The sequence below is a fragment of the Puma concolor genome, chromosome B4 (genome assembly GCF_028749965.1).
Source record: "Puma concolor isolate L17-30 chromosome B4, mPumCon1.1.hap2, whole genome shotgun sequence".
Classification (NCBI taxonomy): Eukaryota; Metazoa; Chordata; class Mammalia; order Carnivora; family Felidae; genus Puma; species Puma concolor.
The window spans coordinates 79,383,808-79,403,722 of record NC_141673.1 but is presented as its reverse complement, the minus strand read 5'-3'; the positions used below and the strand labels follow the sequence as shown (position 1 = coordinate 79,403,722).

General features: G+C 35.0%; 1 protein-coding gene across 4 annotated transcripts in view; it reads right to left on the bottom strand.

Moving 5' to 3' along the window:
- Positions 1–19,915, bottom strand: part of IPO8 (importin 8) — an 87,739-nt gene that overhangs the window by 34,620 nt on the left and 33,204 nt on the right. For all 4 annotated transcript variants that reach the window (XM_086713722.1, XM_025930292.2, XM_086713724.1 and 1 more), the window contains 10 exons: positions 19,040–19,116; positions 18,636–18,752; positions 18,108–18,197; positions 16,515–16,680; positions 15,176–15,336; positions 14,212–14,337; positions 10,719–10,785; positions 6,893–7,018; positions 6,119–6,216; positions 3,040–3,135 (listed from right to left, as the gene is read on the bottom strand). In XM_086713722.1, the coding sequence (XP_086569848.1) occupies positions 3,040–3,135; positions 6,119–6,216; positions 6,893–7,018; positions 10,719–10,785; positions 14,212–14,337; positions 15,176–15,336; positions 16,515–16,680; positions 18,108–18,197; positions 18,636–18,752; positions 19,040–19,116 (1,124 nt within the window). The remainder of the gene's footprint in view (positions 1–3,039; positions 3,136–6,118; positions 6,217–6,892; positions 7,019–10,718; positions 10,786–14,211; positions 14,338–15,175; positions 15,337–16,514; positions 16,681–18,107; positions 18,198–18,635; positions 18,753–19,039; positions 19,117–19,915) is intronic.

Sequence of the window (19,915 nt, the reverse complement as noted above, 5' to 3'; positions counted from 1 at the left end):
CTCAGAGTCATGACTTCAAGCCCCTCATTGGGGATGGAGCTGACTTAAAAAAAAGTGGATATAATCCAAGAATCCACCAACTAATGAATGGCTAAAATAAATGTGATATATCCACACAATGGAATATTTGGCAATAAAAAGAAATGAAGTACTAGTACGCATGCTACCACATGGATGAACCTTTAAACCATTATGCTAAGTGAGAAAAGTCATTCACAAAGGACCACATGATTCTGTTTATATAAAATGTCTAGAATAGACAAATCTCTAAAATAAGAAAGCGGAAAAATGGTTGCCTAGGCTGGGGGGCGGGGGGGGTAGGTGTTAAGGGGAAATGAGGAGTTCTTTGGGAGATAGTGATGGAATGCTCTAAAACTGACCAAAGTAACCATAAAATACCTAGGAATAAACCTAACCAAAGAGGTGAAAAATCTATACACTAAAAAGTATAGAAAGCTTATGAAAGAAATTGAAGAAGACACAAAAAAATGGAAAAACATTCCATGCTCCTGGATAGGAAGAGCAAATATTGTTAAAATGTCAATACTACCCAAAGCAATCTACATATTCAATGCAATACGTATCAAAACAACACCAGCACTCTTCAAAGAGCTAGAATAAACAATTCTTAAATTTGTATGGAACCAGAAAAGACCCCAAATAGCCAAAGCAATCCTGAAAAAGAAAACCAAAGCAGGAGGCATCACAATCCCAGACTTCAAGCTATACTACAAAGCTGTAATCATCAAGACAGTATGGTACTGGCACAAGAACAGACACTCAGATCAATGGAACAGAACAGAGAACCCAGAAATGGAACCAAAAACGTATGGTCAACTAATCTTTGACAAAGCAGGAAAGAATATCCAATGGAATAAAGACAGTCTCTTCAGTAAGTGGTGCTGGGAATACTGGACAGCGACACACAGAAAAATGAACCTGGACGACTTTCTTACACCATACACAAAAATAAACTCAAAATGGATGAAAGACCTAAATGTAAGACAGGAAAATCCTAGAGGAAAAATCAGGCAACAACCTCTTTGGCCTTGGCCACAGCAATTTTTTACTTCACATGTCTCTGGAGGCAAGGGAAAGAAAAGCAAAAATAAACTATTGGGACCTCATCAAGATAAAAAGCTTCTGCACGGCGAAGGAAATAATCAGCAAAACTAAAAGGCAACCAATGGAACAAGAGAACATATTTGCAAATGACATATCAGATAAAAGGTTAGATCCAAAATCTATCAAGAACTTATCAAACTCAACACCCCAAAAACAAATAATCCAGTGAAAAAATGGGCAAAAGACATGAATAGACACCTTTCCAAAAAAGACATCCAGATGGCTGACACACACATGAAAAAATGCTCAACATCACTAATCATCAGGGAAATACAAATCAAAACCACAATGAGATACCACCTCACACCTGTCAGAATAGCTAACATTAACAGCTCAGGCAACAACAGATATTGGCAAGGATGCAGACAAAGAGGAACCCTTTTGCACCACTGGTGGGAATGCAAACTGGTGCAGCCACTCTAGAAAACATTACAGAGGTTCCTCAAAATATTAAAAATAGAACTACCCTACAATCAATCCAGCAATTACATTACTAGGTATTTATCCAAGGGATACAGGTATGCTGTTTCAAAGGGGCACATACACCAACGTTTATAGCAGCACTACTGACAATAGCCAAAGTATGGAAAGAGCTCAAATGTCCATAAACAGATGAAAAGATAAAGAAGATGTGGTATGTATATACACAGTGTAATATTACTCAGCAGTCAAAAAAAGAATGAAATCTTGCCATTTGCAACAGCGTGGATGGAACTACAGTGTATTATGTTAAGCAAAATAAGTCAGAGAAAGACATAGCATATGATTTCACTCATATGTGGAACTTAAGATACAAAACAGACGAACATAAGGGAAGGGATGTAAAATAATATAAAAAAAGAGAGGGGGACAAACCATAAGAGAACAAACTGAGGGTTGCTGGAGGGGTATTGGGTATGGGGATGGGCTAAATGGGCAAGGGGCATTAAGGAGGACAGTTGCTGGGATGAGCACTGGGTGTTATAAGTAAGTGATGAATCACTAAATTCTATTCTTGAAATCATTATTACACCATTTATATTAACTTGGATTTAAATTTTAAAATTAATTAATTAAAAAATAAAACTGACTATATGAATAGCTGCATGATTCTGTGAATATATTAAAATACACTGAATCCACTGTAAATGAATGAATTATACGGTATGTGAATTATAGCTCAATAAAGCTGTTACCAAAAAATACATGGAGCAAACATTACAGAACTGAAAGAAAAAAAGACAACTCCACAATTTTACTTGAAGATTTTTTTTCTCAGTATCTATCATACCATGATTACACCAAATATCAAATTAATCTTTGTTGAAAATTTATAATACTTTTTTAAAAATTTTATTTTGAGGGAGGGAGAGAGAGAGAGAGCAGGGGAGGGGCAGAGAGAGAGAGAGAGAGAGAGAGAGAGGAGAATCCCAAGCAGGCTCAGTGCTGTCACCGCAGAGCCCAATGTGGGGCTCAAACTCACAAACCGAGCTGAAATCAACAGTCGGACACTGAGCCACCGGGCGCCCCTATAATACTTTTTAAATCAGTAAAAGAAACTTTTTCTTTTTTGTACAGTATCTTCATTTCTGGTTAAAAGAACAAATCTGAGAATATTTCAATAGAATCTACAAAAACAAAGGGAAAATGCAAATCTCTGGGAAACCAATTAAGTAGAATTTACATATTTATCTCCTTCATGATTCGCTTGATAGCCTCTTAAATTATTACATATTTTTCTGTTTATTTCTTTCTCTGCTAGAATGCAAGGTGCATTGCAAGGGTATTTTTCCTTGCCATTTAAATAGGATTTGTACCAGGAAGCACAAACTTCAGGCTATCTTTTTAATTTTCCATCATATAATATAAACAAAATGTCAATCAGGTAAAATTTCAGTATAAACATCAAGTACAAACTTTCCATACATGTATTACCTGATCAATTCCCTTTCCTTTGCACTGAAGAATGATGACTTCAAGGAGTTTGGCTGCATGACATTCCGCATCTTCTCCTGCATCTCCACATAGTACCTACAGTAATCACAATTTAGCTTAGCAGTGAATGGCACTGCAGAGAATTTAATCAAGTGTACAGGAAGCAAATAGCTCATAAAAATTCACACATTAGAATCGCAGCTTTGCTTTCTAAGTTTGCCCATCCAAAAGAAGGAAGGTCAAAATAAAGTACATCTATCTTCTTTATCTACTCTAATTCCTTTTAAGAAGAAAGAATTCACCTATTTAACTTTGGATTAATAAAGTTAAGCTACAGGAATTAACTTCAGATAAACGAAGCGTCCCTTAAAGGCAACAAAGCAACAAACCAATAAAATGAAATGAAAAGAAATTTTAAAACCTTACTTTTAAACAATGAAACAAACCCTGTAGTTTCTGTTTCTTTTGAGTTCTTGTCCATATATACTCACTTTTTTCAAAATAATAACCATAATTTGATATCACACACCTTTTAATTTCTCCATTTGGACTTTAAACTACAAACATTTTCCATCGATGTTATAACCACTTAGGACTGTAAGTATTACAGTAGATAAATATAACAGTTTACGAGATATTCCTCTATTGTCAATGCTGTATTTTCACTATTATAAACAATTCTACAATGCACGTGTTCATACATAAAATTTGGAATATAATTGCCTTATAATAAGGTTCCCAGAAGAGAGATTCGCAGAGTAGAGGCAAGCTTATGTTGGAAATTAAGAAATGTAAAAAAATAAATGTTAAAACACAAGCTATAAGAAAAAGAACAGACTTAACCCAAAGAACAAAGAGGAGACAGAAATTAAAAATACAAACAATACAAATAACAGAAACAAAAAACAGATTCAATGAATAAAGACAACAAAGCAGACAGCTTTTGTCAAAATTATTCTTAAAAAGAACAGAATTTTAAAAATATTAGAAATGATAGTTGCAAACAAAATACTTAAGCTATTTGTTTAAACAAAAGACAAGAAAGACACAAATACAGATAAAGGAGAGATTAAAAATAAGTAAATATTATGGAGAACATTATATTCCTTATATATTTGAAAACTCAGGTTAATTGGATAATTTCCTAGGCAAATACAATTTAAGAAAACTGAATTAAAAAGAAATTCCAGGTAAAGAAGACAGATTGAACATTCCCATTTAATTTTATTACTTCCCAAAAGACTATTAAAATGACAGTAAAGAGATTTTAGAGGCATAAATCCACAAAGACAGAGAAAAGGAAAAAGTAGATAGCTATAAAATTTTGGAAGCTGGAAAACAGATGGATCAGTGAGCTGAATCCTAAGCAGGTAGCTGGCAACACCAAGAACCAACACTATTTACATAAAATTTAAAATTTACCTCTAGGGCAATGTATTTAGATCTAGATTCTAAATGTAAATGGGCTCTGGAACCAAAATGCTTGGTTCAAATTCCAGCACTGCCACTTATTATCTGTGTTTTCAAACAAACTTATTAACCTCTGTGTCTTACTGTTCCCATCATGGCGTACAATACAGAAAGAATAAATAAATCACTCCTTTTTCCCCAAATTGTATTTGCTTGGTTTTTTGTTGGTTGGTTGGCTGGTTGGTTGTTGGTTGGTTTTGGTCCCCACCTCCAAAAGGAGAAGAAACAAAATATGTTTAGTAATTTAAAAAATGGGCTCTGGAGCCAGACCACCTGGGTTCAAATATGGCTCCAACAAAGACTAGCTCTGTGACTTAGGACAATGTACTAAACCTCAGGAACGATGCAAAAAATTATACCTTGGTCTCCTCTTTGACCAAAAGGTGATACCTTCCTCATAATATTGTAAAGATAAAATAAGTTAATATGTATAAAATGCTGAGGAAATACCTGGTATACAGGAAGAGTCCAGTAAGTATTAGTTATTACTAAAAACCAAGAACAGGACATATATTTTAACTACTTGGTAAGTCTAAGGACATTACTGTGAGCATCACTTTTATCCCAGCAGCTATAATACAGAGCAGCTGTACTAATGGGTGTAGGACTGTTATGTTTTCTGCTTGCTGCTTTCTCTTTTCCTTTCCCTCAATAGCACTTGTCTACACTACTTAGGAGAAAATACTAAGCACTGCCAAGTGATTATGATTTAATAAGCTAGGTTATTACAGAGCTAAAGGAGTCTTTAAAAATCATGACTCTACTCCTTTCATTTATATGTGATGAAACTTAGTGACCTCCCAAAATCTACCAGGCTCTTTACAACTGAACTGAGACTTTAATCAGATGTGCTGATTGTCAGCTCAGAGCTCTTAACATATCTTGGTACACATCTCTTTTAGTGAGAAAGACAGGTTGTAGACTAAATACTTTAGTCCCAACTCCAAGGCCAAACTTAGATATTTGGCAGCTTTATGCAACATACAATTTTATATTTATGTGTATATAAATATTCACCTAAAGGAGAAAGGAAAACATCATTTATACTCATCAATGACTCCTAGATACAACCAATAGAGGGCAAAATCTAACCTGTGACAAAGACAACACAGTAGACATGTTTGCATGTGAATCTAACAGTAGCCAGTATATGGCTGATAAATCAACCTGTATTGAGCTAAATGATGCTGTTTTTCCAACTATTCCAATTTTTTGTCTTATTTATAATCAAAATATATACATCTAGTTGTTTCCAATATACACATTCAATTTTAAAAAATCAAGACTGACAAACTGTGTGCTTATTTTCTTAGCACTTTTCTTTCATCAAGTAGTAAGTTTGCATTTTTGAAGGAAAAACAAACAAAATTATTTACCCTGACCATTATAAAGTACACAGCTATAAAAGTGGCAAGCATTCTTAAGCACAACACAAATATAAATTTTTCAAATAATAATTCCAAGCTCTATTAGAAAATACAAAATGGCAAATATATGTTGATGAAGGCAATACAGAACTAAAGGTGTAAGAAACAAATTCAGAGTGACCAGCAGTAAAACACTCAAACATTACAAGAACCACTACAACAACTGATTAGGACACACTTACCTTTCTACACATTGTAAAAAGTATTTCTAAATGCTTTGGATTAGATAATAAAGTATTTGTATCTATTGTCACATAATTATGCAGGAGAGGCATCATATCTGGAAAAAAAAAATTCAAAATCCCAATGAGACTTGAGTAACAGGAGTAGAAATAAATGATTCCCACGGAAGCTATATTTCTATAGCACCCACATATTACTATCTTCCTTCACAGCCACAAATGCTAGTAAGGAAAGTGACAGATCTGCCCTATTTATAGATGAGGAAAATGTGGATCAGGAAGATTAAAATGCTCACCATTTATTATAGTGATTGTTCTGAATGTTTGTCCTTTACTCTAAAGGACGCATCACCACTTCACAAAGTATGTATTTTCTTGCTTATCTGTGTGTTCCCCACCTTCCCTCTGGTTCCCCCCAACCAGAATGGAAGCGTCAAAAGCGCAATGCTGTCTATTTTGTTCACTGCTATACCGCTATACTTAGAACAGTGCTTGAAATATAGATAGTATTCAGAAAATACTAACTGAATTAATGTATGGACATTTGTTCTGACTGCAAACTAATTTGAGATACAACAGGAAACAGGCTCCTTCCTACTGCCTGTATCCCTAACTCTGGAAAACACTGCTCTAACAGCACCACCCTTTACTCCACAGAGAAATAACAACTGTTTTCTGATTAGTACCGGAATCGTATGTGTCTTTATGTCATGTGTCAAAGGAAATAATGTCCAGACACAGAAAAGCAAAAATGTTACATGGCCAAAGGCATACCTGTAAAGTATTCAAAACAATCCTGCTGAAACACCTCATATAATATACCTAGCAGCTGCCACATTTGAGGGGAAATGCCATGGCAGGTTAAACTGTAGGCCAGTGAAAGAATTTCTTCATAGAATTCTAGAAGGAAGAAAATCTCTAGTTAGAATGCTAGAAAACAGCAAAAATTAAAACACAAAGACCACAGACGGGAGGATTGAGACTATCTACCTGCATACATTCCTCGGCACCTAACATACTTGAGCACCCCTTTCTCAGCATTCCCATATTTGCCACCTTCCATCTGCCCCCTACCCAACAGGACAGGGCAAAGATTTGTTTTTACTAAATTTCCCTAGAATACTGGAAATACGTATTTTCTTGATACTGTGTACTAAAATATAGTTATACTTCTAAAGCTATATTAGAAATGGGTACAAGAAGGAATTGTATATCTCTTGTGCACAGTACTGTTAACTTACAAATAATTAATGTTCTTTGGAAAGCTTAATTAAGCTAGGCTACAATATCTTCTGGTCTCACATATTTTTACAAACTATGTTCTGGACCGTATTTTGTCAATTTACAAATCATGTAATACTTGTGCAGTATTTTAAAATTTATCTCAAGTCAGTGATACCCACTATAAAGTAGAAGAGTCCAAAGAGAATATTGTATTTGCATATATATTGCAAATATATTTGCATATATATGTATATATATGTATTTGCATATATCTTTCTTATTGCTCTCAGTCAAAAGTGCATTATATCTAAACATACAATCAGAAAATACAAATCTCAATAGAAAATTTTTCAAATAATTCCCACCATGTTCATCACTGAGCAAAAGTCTTTTAAGTTCAAAGATTTTTTCCCTCTTATTTATTTTAATTTTCAATGTTTATTTATTTTTGAGAAAGAGAGGCACAGCATGACAGAGAGAGAGGGAGACACAGATCCAAAGCAGGCTCCAGGCTCTGAGCTGTCAGCACAGAGCCTGACGTGGGGCTTGAATTCAGGAGCTGTGAGATTATGACCTGAGCCAAAGTAGGATGCTCAACCCACTGAGCCACACAGGCGTCCCTCCTATTTAAAAGGAACTAATATTCACTCGGGAAGCTTGGAGTTTTTTTCTGTAATATAATTTTTTTAATGTTTATTTTTGAGAGAGAGAGAGAGATGGGGACAGAGGATCCAAAGCAGGCTCCATGCTGACAGCAGCGAATCCAACGTGGGGCCCAAAACCACGAACCTAACACTGAGATCATAACCTAAGCAGAAGTCGGACATTCAACCAACTGAGCCAGCCAGGTGACCCTGTAGCATTATTTAAAACAATATATATGGGGAGCCTGGGTGGCTCAGTTAAGAGTCCAACTTCAGCTCAGGTCATGATTTCAAGGTTTGTGAGTTCAAGCCCTGCCTTGGGCTCTCCTCACCTGCTTCAGATCCTCTATCTTTCTCTGCCCCTCCCCCACTCATTCTCGTTCTCTCTCAAAAAATAAATATTAAAAACAAACAAACAATATATTCAAAAGCTGATAAGACAGATAGTTGCCTTACCAAGAACAAAATAAAATATAAATTACAGATATTGGGAAAGAACTTGTTACATAAGACAATCACTTGAAAAACAGCATTATCTGAATATGAAACATCTGAAAGTTCTGTTCATCATTACCCCACACCTTGGAGAAAAGGAGAGCAAACGCCTCTTCCTAACTTTATAAAGGCTCAAGACAGAAAAGGAGCCCAATATTTCCTTGCACGCGCTCAGCACGTGTGCACAACCCGATACTCAGATGCTGAAGACCAGGACTCTGAAACTTGACAGAGAAACCAGAAGGCACAAAGCTGTTGCAGATTACTTTTTGCAGCTGTGCTGGAGGCTGAACTGTGGTGGGCAGCTATCTAGGACCCAGTGTGGACAAAGACAGCACTGACTTTCTCAGCAGACCACTTCTATGGCACAATCATGCTGGCTCCAGCCAATTCCAGCCTTCCCACGGATTCAGTGAGCTACCAAACATCCTTCCACTACATTCCATTTATGCTTGAATTCGCCAAAAGTTATTTCAATCATTCTCAATCAAGAAGACTCTTAGGGTGGGATGATTATACTAACTTTCACTTCCTGCATAAGATAAAGCAGATAAAGCAGTAATAGCTAAACCTAGGTTCTAATAATAAATGAAATCTTATAAGTAAATTAGCAATGAAAACAGGCAATGGAGAAAAGGAAAGTAGGACAATGGAAAGAGACTGGACCACGGACACAAAGTCAGGCTGCTGTGGTGGGGGCCCCAGAAAAACAGATTCGGCCCATGACATCTTACAGAACTATTTTTTTTTAATTTTTTTTAACGTTTTTATTTATTTTTGAGACAGAGAGAGAGCGTGAACAGGGGAGGGGCAGAGAGAGAGGGAGACACAGAATCGGAAACAGGCTCCAGGCTCTGAGCAGTCAGCACAGAGCCCGACACGGGGCTCGAACTCACGGACCGTGAGATCATGACCTGAGCCGAAGTCGGACGCTTAACCGACCAAGCCACCCAGGCGCCCCCTATTTTTTTTTTTTAATCTAAGATCCCGCATGGCCAAATATTGGTTCAAAAAGGGTCATTAACATTACATCACAACTAAAAACACAAGAAAAGACCACCTGTCACCTTAAAGCTAGGAATGAGATACTAGACAGGCAACTGGAGCCATGGCTTTCTCATCTGTTCACTACACCCAAAAATAGGCCCCTTTCCTTAACATCCTGACATTTCAATTGCTCAAATCAAATAGCTGGTATAGACAGATGAAAAAGTTAGTATAAACTATTTCTCTTTATCTTACTTCACAGTGTCACTCCTCCAGATCGCTTTACTTTAAATGGAGAATTTTTGGTTACAATCTCTTCCATGAATAAAGACATAAATGAATATGTTCTTTTTTTGCTTATCAGAATCTCTAGGGTTATGGTCCAGAAATCTTCATTTGAACTAGCTCCTTGGTGATTCTTATGCATACCAAAGTTTGAGAACTACAGCTTTATAGCAATGATTTCAAAAGTAAGGGGTATGTACCCTAGGCAGTGTACTGAAATGGGAAATAATATATAGATATATGTATATAATATATATATAGTATAAAATATGTGTGTATATATGTATATAATGTGTATTAAAACACTTTATATAGACATTTAATCCCATCCTTCTACATTTCTGTTTTTAAATATGTAAATGTGGTTTCGTAACATATATATTGCCTATAACTTGTATTCAAATATCATTCACATATATCAGAAATGCATGCTCAATTTTCTATCAATGGTGTGAGAAAAATTTTAGAGACAACTGCTCTTAAGCAGTAACACGCTTTTCTTTCAGCTTTCTGTCTGCACACTATATAGGCTGCAACACTCTCCAGGGCACAGGACTGGGGGCTGCCACCTGCAAAGTGCTTGGATACTGGAAAAACAGCCTCTTCTACAAATTCCCATCTATTGTAACATCCTGATTCTATTAGTTACTGGTTCTATTCAGAAGCTGGGCTCTATAATAGATAACGGAACAATAATTATTTCATACTTCTGAAAAGACATAGATCTATCATTTCACATTTTTCAATTCCAAGACTAGGAATTCTTAATTGGATGTATTAAATTTTTCTCTAAATGAAAATACAGATATATAATACTCGAAAGTATATCCAAAAAACAGAAGAAAATGAAAGCTTCTCTCCCTCAAAATTGTCCATACTGTTGAATCTGAAGGGCTAAAAATGCACTTTAAGTTTACCAAGTTAAAAAATATCAATTAACTTTTTTACTCTACCTTTGAACTTACCAATTACATGTTTCTGTAAAACGAGATCAATGATCCGCAGACAGATGTTCTCTAACTGCTGAGTAACCTAAAGACAAATTTAAACATTTAGTTTAAAATCCATCGTGATAACTGGGGTGCCTGGGTGGCTCAGCTGGTTGACCATCTGACTTCCAGTCAGGTCATGATCTCACAGTTTTTGAGTTCGAGACCCACATCAAGCTCGCTGCTGTCGGCACACAGCCCGCTTAGGATCCTCTGCCCCCTGTCTTTGTCCCTCCCCAACTTGTGCTCTCTCAAAAATAAACAAACATTAAAATAAATAAAAATAAAAGATAAAATAAAATCCACCATGATAACTCTTACTCTATAAATACTAACCCAGTAAAAACATCAACAAAACTTTTTTGGAGGGATAAGTTGACAATTCTAAATTTCAAGTGAAAAAAATAACCAAGAAATTCTGAAAAGTAGACGAATGATGGAAGTGAGAGTTAAATCCATAATAAAATTATAAATTAAATTAGTTCCTAACCTCATATTTTACAAGAAAGTAAGTTCCTAGTGAATGAAAGATTTCAACGTGAAAACTTGGGCCACAGAAATACGAGAAGAAATGAAAAGAAGTTGTGTATAATCCTGAAGATGGAAAATGGCTCAAAGCCCAAAAATCAGAAACAAATATATTGAGCCATTTGATTTCAAAAATTAAAAATATCTACATAGTGTAGGGAAAAATCAAAGATGAATGAAAAATTGAGGGTATCACAGACAAATATCAAATTGGCTCCCGTGAAATCAAGTCAAGAGGAAAAAAAGGCAAAGGTCATGAAAAAGAAATACAAACAGACTTTAAGCTTATAACAAGATATTAACTCTCATACATGAGAAGGGTACAAATTCTAAGCCCAAGATTACCATTTTTCACCTATCAAACTGGCAATGATCAAAAAGTATTAGCTGGGAAGAGAGGCACTGCTATACATTGATTTGAGGAGTGTAATGTGGCCAAGTTAGCAATTCTCTCTCAAGATCCTTTGACCCAGCAAGTCCACTTCAAGGAATCTGTCCTCCAGACATATTATTACCTGTGCAAATGACATGTAACAGGCCATTCACTGCAGCAATGTTTGTGATTAGTAATAACCAAAGGTCCGTTTAGGAAGGGACAGTTAAAGGATATTCATTAATGAGGGACTGGTTGAATAAACCGACACATAAAGAAAGATTATGCAACTACTAAAAATACTAACTTTAGTGGCTAATAATTATGGAAGGATCACCAAGACATAATTCAAAAATGGCAGATAAAAACTGTATACTATCATTTTCATAAAAGGAAAAAGTACACGCTCATTTTTTTTTACTTAGACATTATAAGAGAAAATATCTCTGGAAGGGTACAAAAACCTAGGAGAGGAACTACCTCCTCCACAGAGGAGAATGACATCTGGGGAGCTGAGTGAGAAGGTGAAATTTCACTGAATACCTTTTCATGTCTTTTGAATTTTTCAACACAGGTTGTACTAAATATTTTTTAAATAATTTGCAAAAATTAAACTCCATCATGGGTTACATTGTCCATCTAAGTATCCTATTTCAACTTTTGAGCATATTCTTTGAATATTCAGCTTTAAAGTACTCTGTTAAAGTTCAAATGATCCAAAATCTCCAGTTTGAAAATTTGTCAATATATTTAAATCATTAAAGAAAACTGCATATACGTAAACATCTGGTTTAGATTTCTAATTTTGTTCTGCATATACTCAGTGTGCATGTATTCATACACATGTGATTTTTCCTTTTAAGGAAAGACTTTTCTCAAAGTTTGCTTTTAATAAGCCAAAGTTCAAAATCCCAAGACAGGCAGTCAGGAGACCAAGATTCTACTCCTTGTTTTGCCTCTAATTATCTATGACCTTCGTAAAGCCACTCACTGAAGGCTTCACATTTTTTTCATAGGTAAGGAAGCTGGATTGGATTAGTGCTTCTCAATTTTAAACCATGCCTCCTTTGATAATCACAGTAAGTTCACATGCTCCTTTAACTTTATCTGAAATGCAAAATTAATATCAAGAGTGAAAATATTAAAACAAAAAGGTAAAGTACTGTTTTGTTTTCAAACTAATCCTGCTGCTCATTTTACTACTGCCCATCTTCGACACACACATATTTTAGAAAACTGGATTAGGAGATTTCTAAGGTCTCCAAATTTAAAAATACAAGTTCTGCATATAAGGCAAAAGAATTATCCTTAAGTATGCTTGTTGTAATTTGGAACATCTCACTGTTCCTGAATGGCCCATACAGTTTTAACAAGAATACAAAAATAATGAATATGGGAATGAAAATTCACATTAAGCCTTTTTAGGTGAAGGAGGCCTGCCCAGGAGAAGAATATCGAACTGTTTTTAAGAATCCAGTAATTTTCCACTGGTGTGTGATAAACACAGGATAAATCAACAGCCACGGGGTTTAACAATGCTATTTAAAGAACCACCACCTGCTTCCTAAGTCCCACTGTATGAAACAGGAGCTGCCGCCATTGCTGAGCAAGTCAGCCTAAGCTCACAGAAGGAACCAACTCAAATCTGAGAGGCAATGTAATACTTGGGGAGGAGGGTGGCAGGTTTCAGGTGGAGATAAATGGATATATTATCAGAATAATCTGACTGCAAACCCAAAACTCTATGGCCATGAGCAAGACTCCTGATACTACATAAACTTGTTTTCCACTTCTGCAAAAGGACACTACCATTACCAGCTCTAGTGATCTCATGGTGACACTAGTAAAATCCTATCAGTGAACAGAGGGGAAAGCACCTAATAACTATCTGCACAAATTCTTCTCCCAATATTGTTCTGGAATTCAGTTTAAGAAAGATGATGTTTTAAGTTCTTCTTCCCTTCCATTCTCATGATGTTTGTTACATTTGAATTTTGTTCCACTACTTAATATCTGCCACTGTGATTGAATGGCTATCACTCTCTACAAGAAGACTAGACTGTGGGTTCCAAAAGGCAGAGTTCATGTCTTATTCAATTTGATATTCCCCCAAAATCTAGCCTGGAACACAGATGTGATGAACTAAACTCAGTTTAATAATACAGAGATGTCCTATATACCTTACAACAACATGTAATATTTCCCCCCTCAATCATTTTAATATGGCCTTTGAAAATTTGAAGGTAGTTTTTAAAATCTAACAACATATATAATAGCAATTTTAACATTTATTTATTTTGAGAGAGAGAGAGAGAGAGAGAGCAGAGAAGGCACAGAGAGAGAGAGGGAGACAGAGAATCCCAAGCAGGCTCTGCAGCTGTCAGCACAGCTGACATGGGGCTCGAACTCATGAACCATAGATCATGACCTGAGCCAAAACCAAGAGTCAGACACTTAATCAACTGAGCCACCCAGATGCCCCTAAATAGCAACTTTAAAGTCATGCCCATTGATCATATAAATTTCAGTTAATGGTACTATAATGACATAATAAAACACAAATTCCACCTCTTTATGATCTTCTACAACTGTCAAGATAGTATCAATAGTATGTAAAATTCCCATCGCCATTACTGTTTTGTCTTCGATTTCTTCATATTCATCACTTTGAAGGACTTTGCCAAATATCTCAGCCTATGAACATAACGTAAACATATTCAACAATTAGTAATGTTATACCTACCCCTCGTTGTTGTTGTAAGTTAATAAAAGGGCAGTGGCACTCATCTAAACGTCAGCATTGCTCAAACATAAGTTACACACTTTACCAAGTAAATCAATGATAGACTATCATGTTTTAAGTACAGCCAATTTTTCCTTATCTAGTCACTAGAGTGGAATATACATTAGTTATAACAATTAGCTATTATTTAACTTCTGGTTGTCATTAAACAAATAAACCCAAAGTCTAAGAAAACTGAAATCTAGCAATAGTCAAGAGAAAAATTTGATAGAAGGTAGAAGACAAAGTTAAGAAATCACCTAGAAAATGAAACAAAAAAGGCAGATAGACATGGAAGACAAGAGGAAAAAAAGGTAAGAAAATTAAAGACTCGGTCCTGATCCAATATTCCTTATCAGAACTATAGAATAGAAAAAAAAAAAAAAATGGTAGGGAGAAATTAATCAAATAAGTAATGCAAAAATTGCCCAAAACTGAAGGAAATGAGTTTCCAGATTCAAAACCCACAAAATGAAAATTTAAAAAGCTCACAAAGTACATCATTGTAAAATCTCAGAATATTACAGATGAAATGATCCCAATGTTATTAGATTTAAGTCTAATTAAATATAGAAATTAACAACTGTCAGAATTACTAGAGCAAACATTTTTATATTAACATTTCAATTACATATAAAACTGAACTCCAAATTTTGGAATTCAATTTACTTAGATTAGTCAAGGCTTTTATTTTTATTATTCAAGGCTGAATTTACTTTCAAACTAACATAAAACTTTGCCCATTCTTACCAAATGTTGGGTCATATCAACAGCAATTGAAGCTACTTCTTGACTATATTCACATATCATCTTCTGGATAACATTAGTAACATCATCATTTTCTGTCTCTCTAACAATGTGCAACAGCTCCTGCATGATAGGCCTTACGTGTGGCTTCATATATTCCTTAGCTAATGCAATAAAACAAACAAAATGAGTAAAAAAATTAGGTATTCAAAATTGGCGATAGGAATTAACTTGGTCACAAGGTTAAGTGACACAGGGTAATAGGCTCTTGACAGATACTTGCTTTATGGTATAAGATACAAAGCTGTACCAGGGCACCTGGGTGGTTCAGTCAGTTAAGCGTCTGACTCTTGGTTTCAGCTCAGGTCATGATCTCACAGTTTGTGAGTTCAAGTCCCGCATCAGGCTCTGCACTGAAGCACAGAGCCTGCTTGGGATTCTTTGTCTCCCTCTCTCTCTGTCCCTCCCCACAGCACATTCTCTGTTTCTCTCAAAATAAAAAAAAATTTTTTAAAAGCTATACCAAAATAATCTTCACTAACACATCCACTTCCCCTTAATTAGAGGTAATCAATCCTACAGAGGAAAGAACTGTCCTGCCCAAAATGCCAAGACCCTTCATTGAGAAATTCTAATTATACAAATGTTCTATCATCAGGATGACTTACAGAACATGTATATATCAAGATATAAGTATAAAAAATCATGTACATAAAAACTATGCCGAATACCTCCTCCCACATGTCCTTGTACAATATTCAGTCTTCCCACTGAAACACTGTTGAACAGAAGTAAATTAGATTCGTGTACTTCATAAAACTGAATTTACTTCCCAAGGTTTACTTGAACTTTGAACAGAATATTCTTCTGAACAAACAAACGAGTTATCTGTGTTATCACTCACCAGAAATTCCACTTGCTACTTTCAGAACTAGTAGAATCAGAGTCCTAGAGCTGAAAGGTCTCTTGAGGCCATTTAGTTCAATCCCCTGAATTTAAATATATGGAAAGCTAACCCTTGACAGACGGTATGCCTCTACACAGGCTTACACAGCAACCTAGTAGCACCATCAAAATTAGACACCAGGTCTCCTGATTCCCAGCCTACCCCAGGGGCCAATAACTATCAACTTATTTCCTAATCCAAAATTTTTCTGGAGACCAGTCAACAGGAACTCCTGAAAAGGGCAAGGATAAACTGCTATAAAATTCTGAGGGAACAAAAGCTCAGAAATCTAAACCTTGCACCTGAAGACTCAGAGAAATCATCCTTAAGGATAAGAAGAAAGGATTTCAAAAAATAAAATAACATAAACCCTTTAAAAGATATTTTTGGCTTTACCTTGTGTCTGGTTAGAAATTAATGACTGAAGAGCAAGGGCAGCTTCAACTTTGACAGGCATCTCCTTATCTTCAATCAGGCTCTTCTTTGCCAGTTCGACTGCATTTCTCAGATTGAGCTCATTATGAAACTTCAAAGAACTAAACGCATGAAGTACCCAACAGGACTATAAGAAGAAATTAAGTAGGAAACTGTTAGGATTGTGGCATTCTATAATAAAGTCATGCACATAAGAACTTCTTAGTAAAATATCATTAACTCTACCAAGTACTGTTTGTTTTTGGAGAGTAGCATATTACCCATAGTTTTTAACTTCTGGACTTCCCACTCTTTTTATTTAAAAAGACAGTTGTTACTTCTAAATTATCTATACGCAATTTTTCACAGGGAAAAGAAAATGGGCCTAACTGAAGCGTCTCTGAAAAAAGAAATCCTGTTTATGCTTAATAAATATTATGAGTCATAACTAATGTGTTATTTATATGTAAGAGCTACTACAAACCAACGTTTAACTTTCATTTGCTGGCCTTCCCAGCAAACAAATGAAATATTATTTTCCCTTACTCATGTAAGGACTTAGCAAACTTTTTTGCTCATATAAGGTATGAAGAATTTTAAATCTTATATAGATTACCAAACTTTAAACTATTAGACCACAGAATCATATTATTACTTTAATTCTCCATGTACATAAAACACAATTAACAGTAATTTGTTTTACTGCTAAAAGACTTTTAGCAAGAGAATTACAATTCACACAGACTGTCAAAGGTTACAGCCTACCTATAAAAACACTTGTATGCCCTCCATACCTCTAATCTACATGTGCCCAAATACTTCTCCAGTGAATGTTGCCATCTGTTTATAAAAAGGCTTTAGTGTGTAAGACATTGTTAACGTATGTTCTTTATAGCAAGACATTTTTTGTGTTGATGTAATTATAAAGATAAACACTAGGCTCTCGAATTAAAGTTCTATTTTTATTTCTGCATAAAAGATATTGATTCTAGAAGTCATATACACTTAGAACACAAATAAGTTTATGTGAATTATTATCTTCCCCATTTTTCTAAGGCATATCGACCTAATATACTATCTGTACTAATTAAGGTTTTAGCCAAACTAGAATTTCAGGCTGTTTTGGACACTGAAAATTAATCAGTTTACAAATTTACATTGTACTATTGCTATAACATTATCCCTCTCACTCCATGTTTTATGAATGCAGCAAGTGGGGCTAGAGTGAAAATTTAAAGCAGCTGGAATTAAAATCCATAAATCCTTTATTTATTAGTTTGTTCTTTATTCAGCTTATGTGACCATAAGGGACAGTCTGACTTCATTTTGTTCCAATACATGGTCAATTTATCCAAAAACATTTAGTTCAAAAAATATCTTACAAATGAACATTTTTTAAAGTTTATTTTTCTTAAAAAAAAAAAAAAGTTTATTTTTCTTAATAATCCCTATACCCATCGTGAAGCTCGATCTCACAACCCCAAGATCAAGAATCATATGCTCCTCTAACTAAGCCAGCCAGGTGCCCCACAAATGAACATTTTAAGAAACACAATGGAAATATGGAAAACTTACTCTAGCTCGAAGATATCCCAGGTTAGACAATAATAGTGGAAATACATGATTCTGTAGCAACAACTCCATTTGGTCCTTGAATAAACTCTTCTGTTAGGAGATAGATATGAAGTTTTAACTTATCAATGCCTTTTTCATATATAAAAATCACAACCAAATAAAGTGTTTATTATGACTTATGCTTAGTATACTTCTATGTGTAATTTTATAAAATTATGTGACCTACATATTGTATGTTTTAAAAGAAGAAATAGTACCTTACAAAATAATTTGATACTGATTGACTTTTGACTTTTGCAGCAATAACACTAAAGTCATATTGCATCCTTTTTTAATTTAGCAACAGTTTCATGCTGAAAAACTGACAAAGTAAAATTTTTGTTTTAATCAAAGAAACAGGTGACAGAGAAAAGGATGTTTACAGTCAAATCAATTATGCAGAAGCAGTCACAAGTTTTAAATTATTCATAACTGTCATATCCTCTCATTTGCCTATGCTCAAGTAAATTATATTTTGAGTAGTTGAACCTTCAATAAAATATCAGCAAGGGAACCAATCACATGCAGGGCTCCATCTTTCTTCCTAGGGTCAAAGTTCGGGTCTGTCAGGATTTGATAACAGAATGCCATCATTTTTGGTAACACCTACAGAAACAGAAGAATCTGTTTTAGTCTACGTGAGCTTTCACTGCCCAACTGCTATAGTATTAAATAGGATGTACAAATTTTCAAAACTAAAGCCATTTTACTGTGTTTTATCAAGCAATTATAATTAAGAAAACAACCCTTTTCCCTTACTAGGACAGAAAAATATTCCTAAAGTGATAGGTTATAATGAATAATATAATTTGTCAAATACTAGGGGTATAACAGAGTGTCAAATCCACACAGTGCACCTCTCCATCTTGGATTTAAAAGGAATTACTGCATACCTCTTTTCTTTTCTTTGCAGCAGTATATAAGAGAGTCTGGGCTGCTGTGGTGGGAGAAGCATAATCTTCAAAAATATCTAAGATTTTAAAAGGTTAAACCACATTAGTAAAAATACAATTACTTATTATAGATTTTAAACCTGACTGACCACTATTCCAAAACAAAAAAATAAAACACTCCACATATGACACTGGTTTATAGCATAAAAAAAGTTAAAGGTGTATTGGTGCTCCCATGCACAACAATTATTTATCAAACTCTGTAGGCTGTCCTTTTAAACAAGCATATTAAAGAGGATAATACATGGCTGGCATATCTGTTTCACAGGAAAAGTGCTTTCTATCAAAAAACAACAACAATTTATTTAGTGCTTACTATGTGCCAGCACTGTTCTAGGCTCTGGGGACACAAAGATCAAACAAACAGGGCCCTCACAGAGCTCACATGGTGGAAAAAAAAGAAACCAATTATACACATATACACACATACACACATAATAAGTCAGGCTCAGAACAAATTTACAACAGGATAAGGAGAAAGAGAGTGATGGAGTATGGAGAGTGAGGGAAATGGGGTGTCAGGGAAACCATCTTTAATTCTGTTAGGGCAACACTTAAGCAGAAATTGAATGAATGAGGGAGAAAACTCTACATGGAATTCTAAAGAGAAAGCTCTCCAAGCCAAGGAACCACAAGTGTAAAAGCCATGATGGACTGCTAGGCTAGCGCTCAGCTCTGTCAACAGGTAGATTTAGCAGGTATTCAATGGGCATTTATTGAATACACACCTATTTAAAACACACTGTTTAATGTCAAGAAAAATTTCACAAATTTCAGAATAGGTAGTTATAGATAAAAATCTGAAAACTTGAAAAG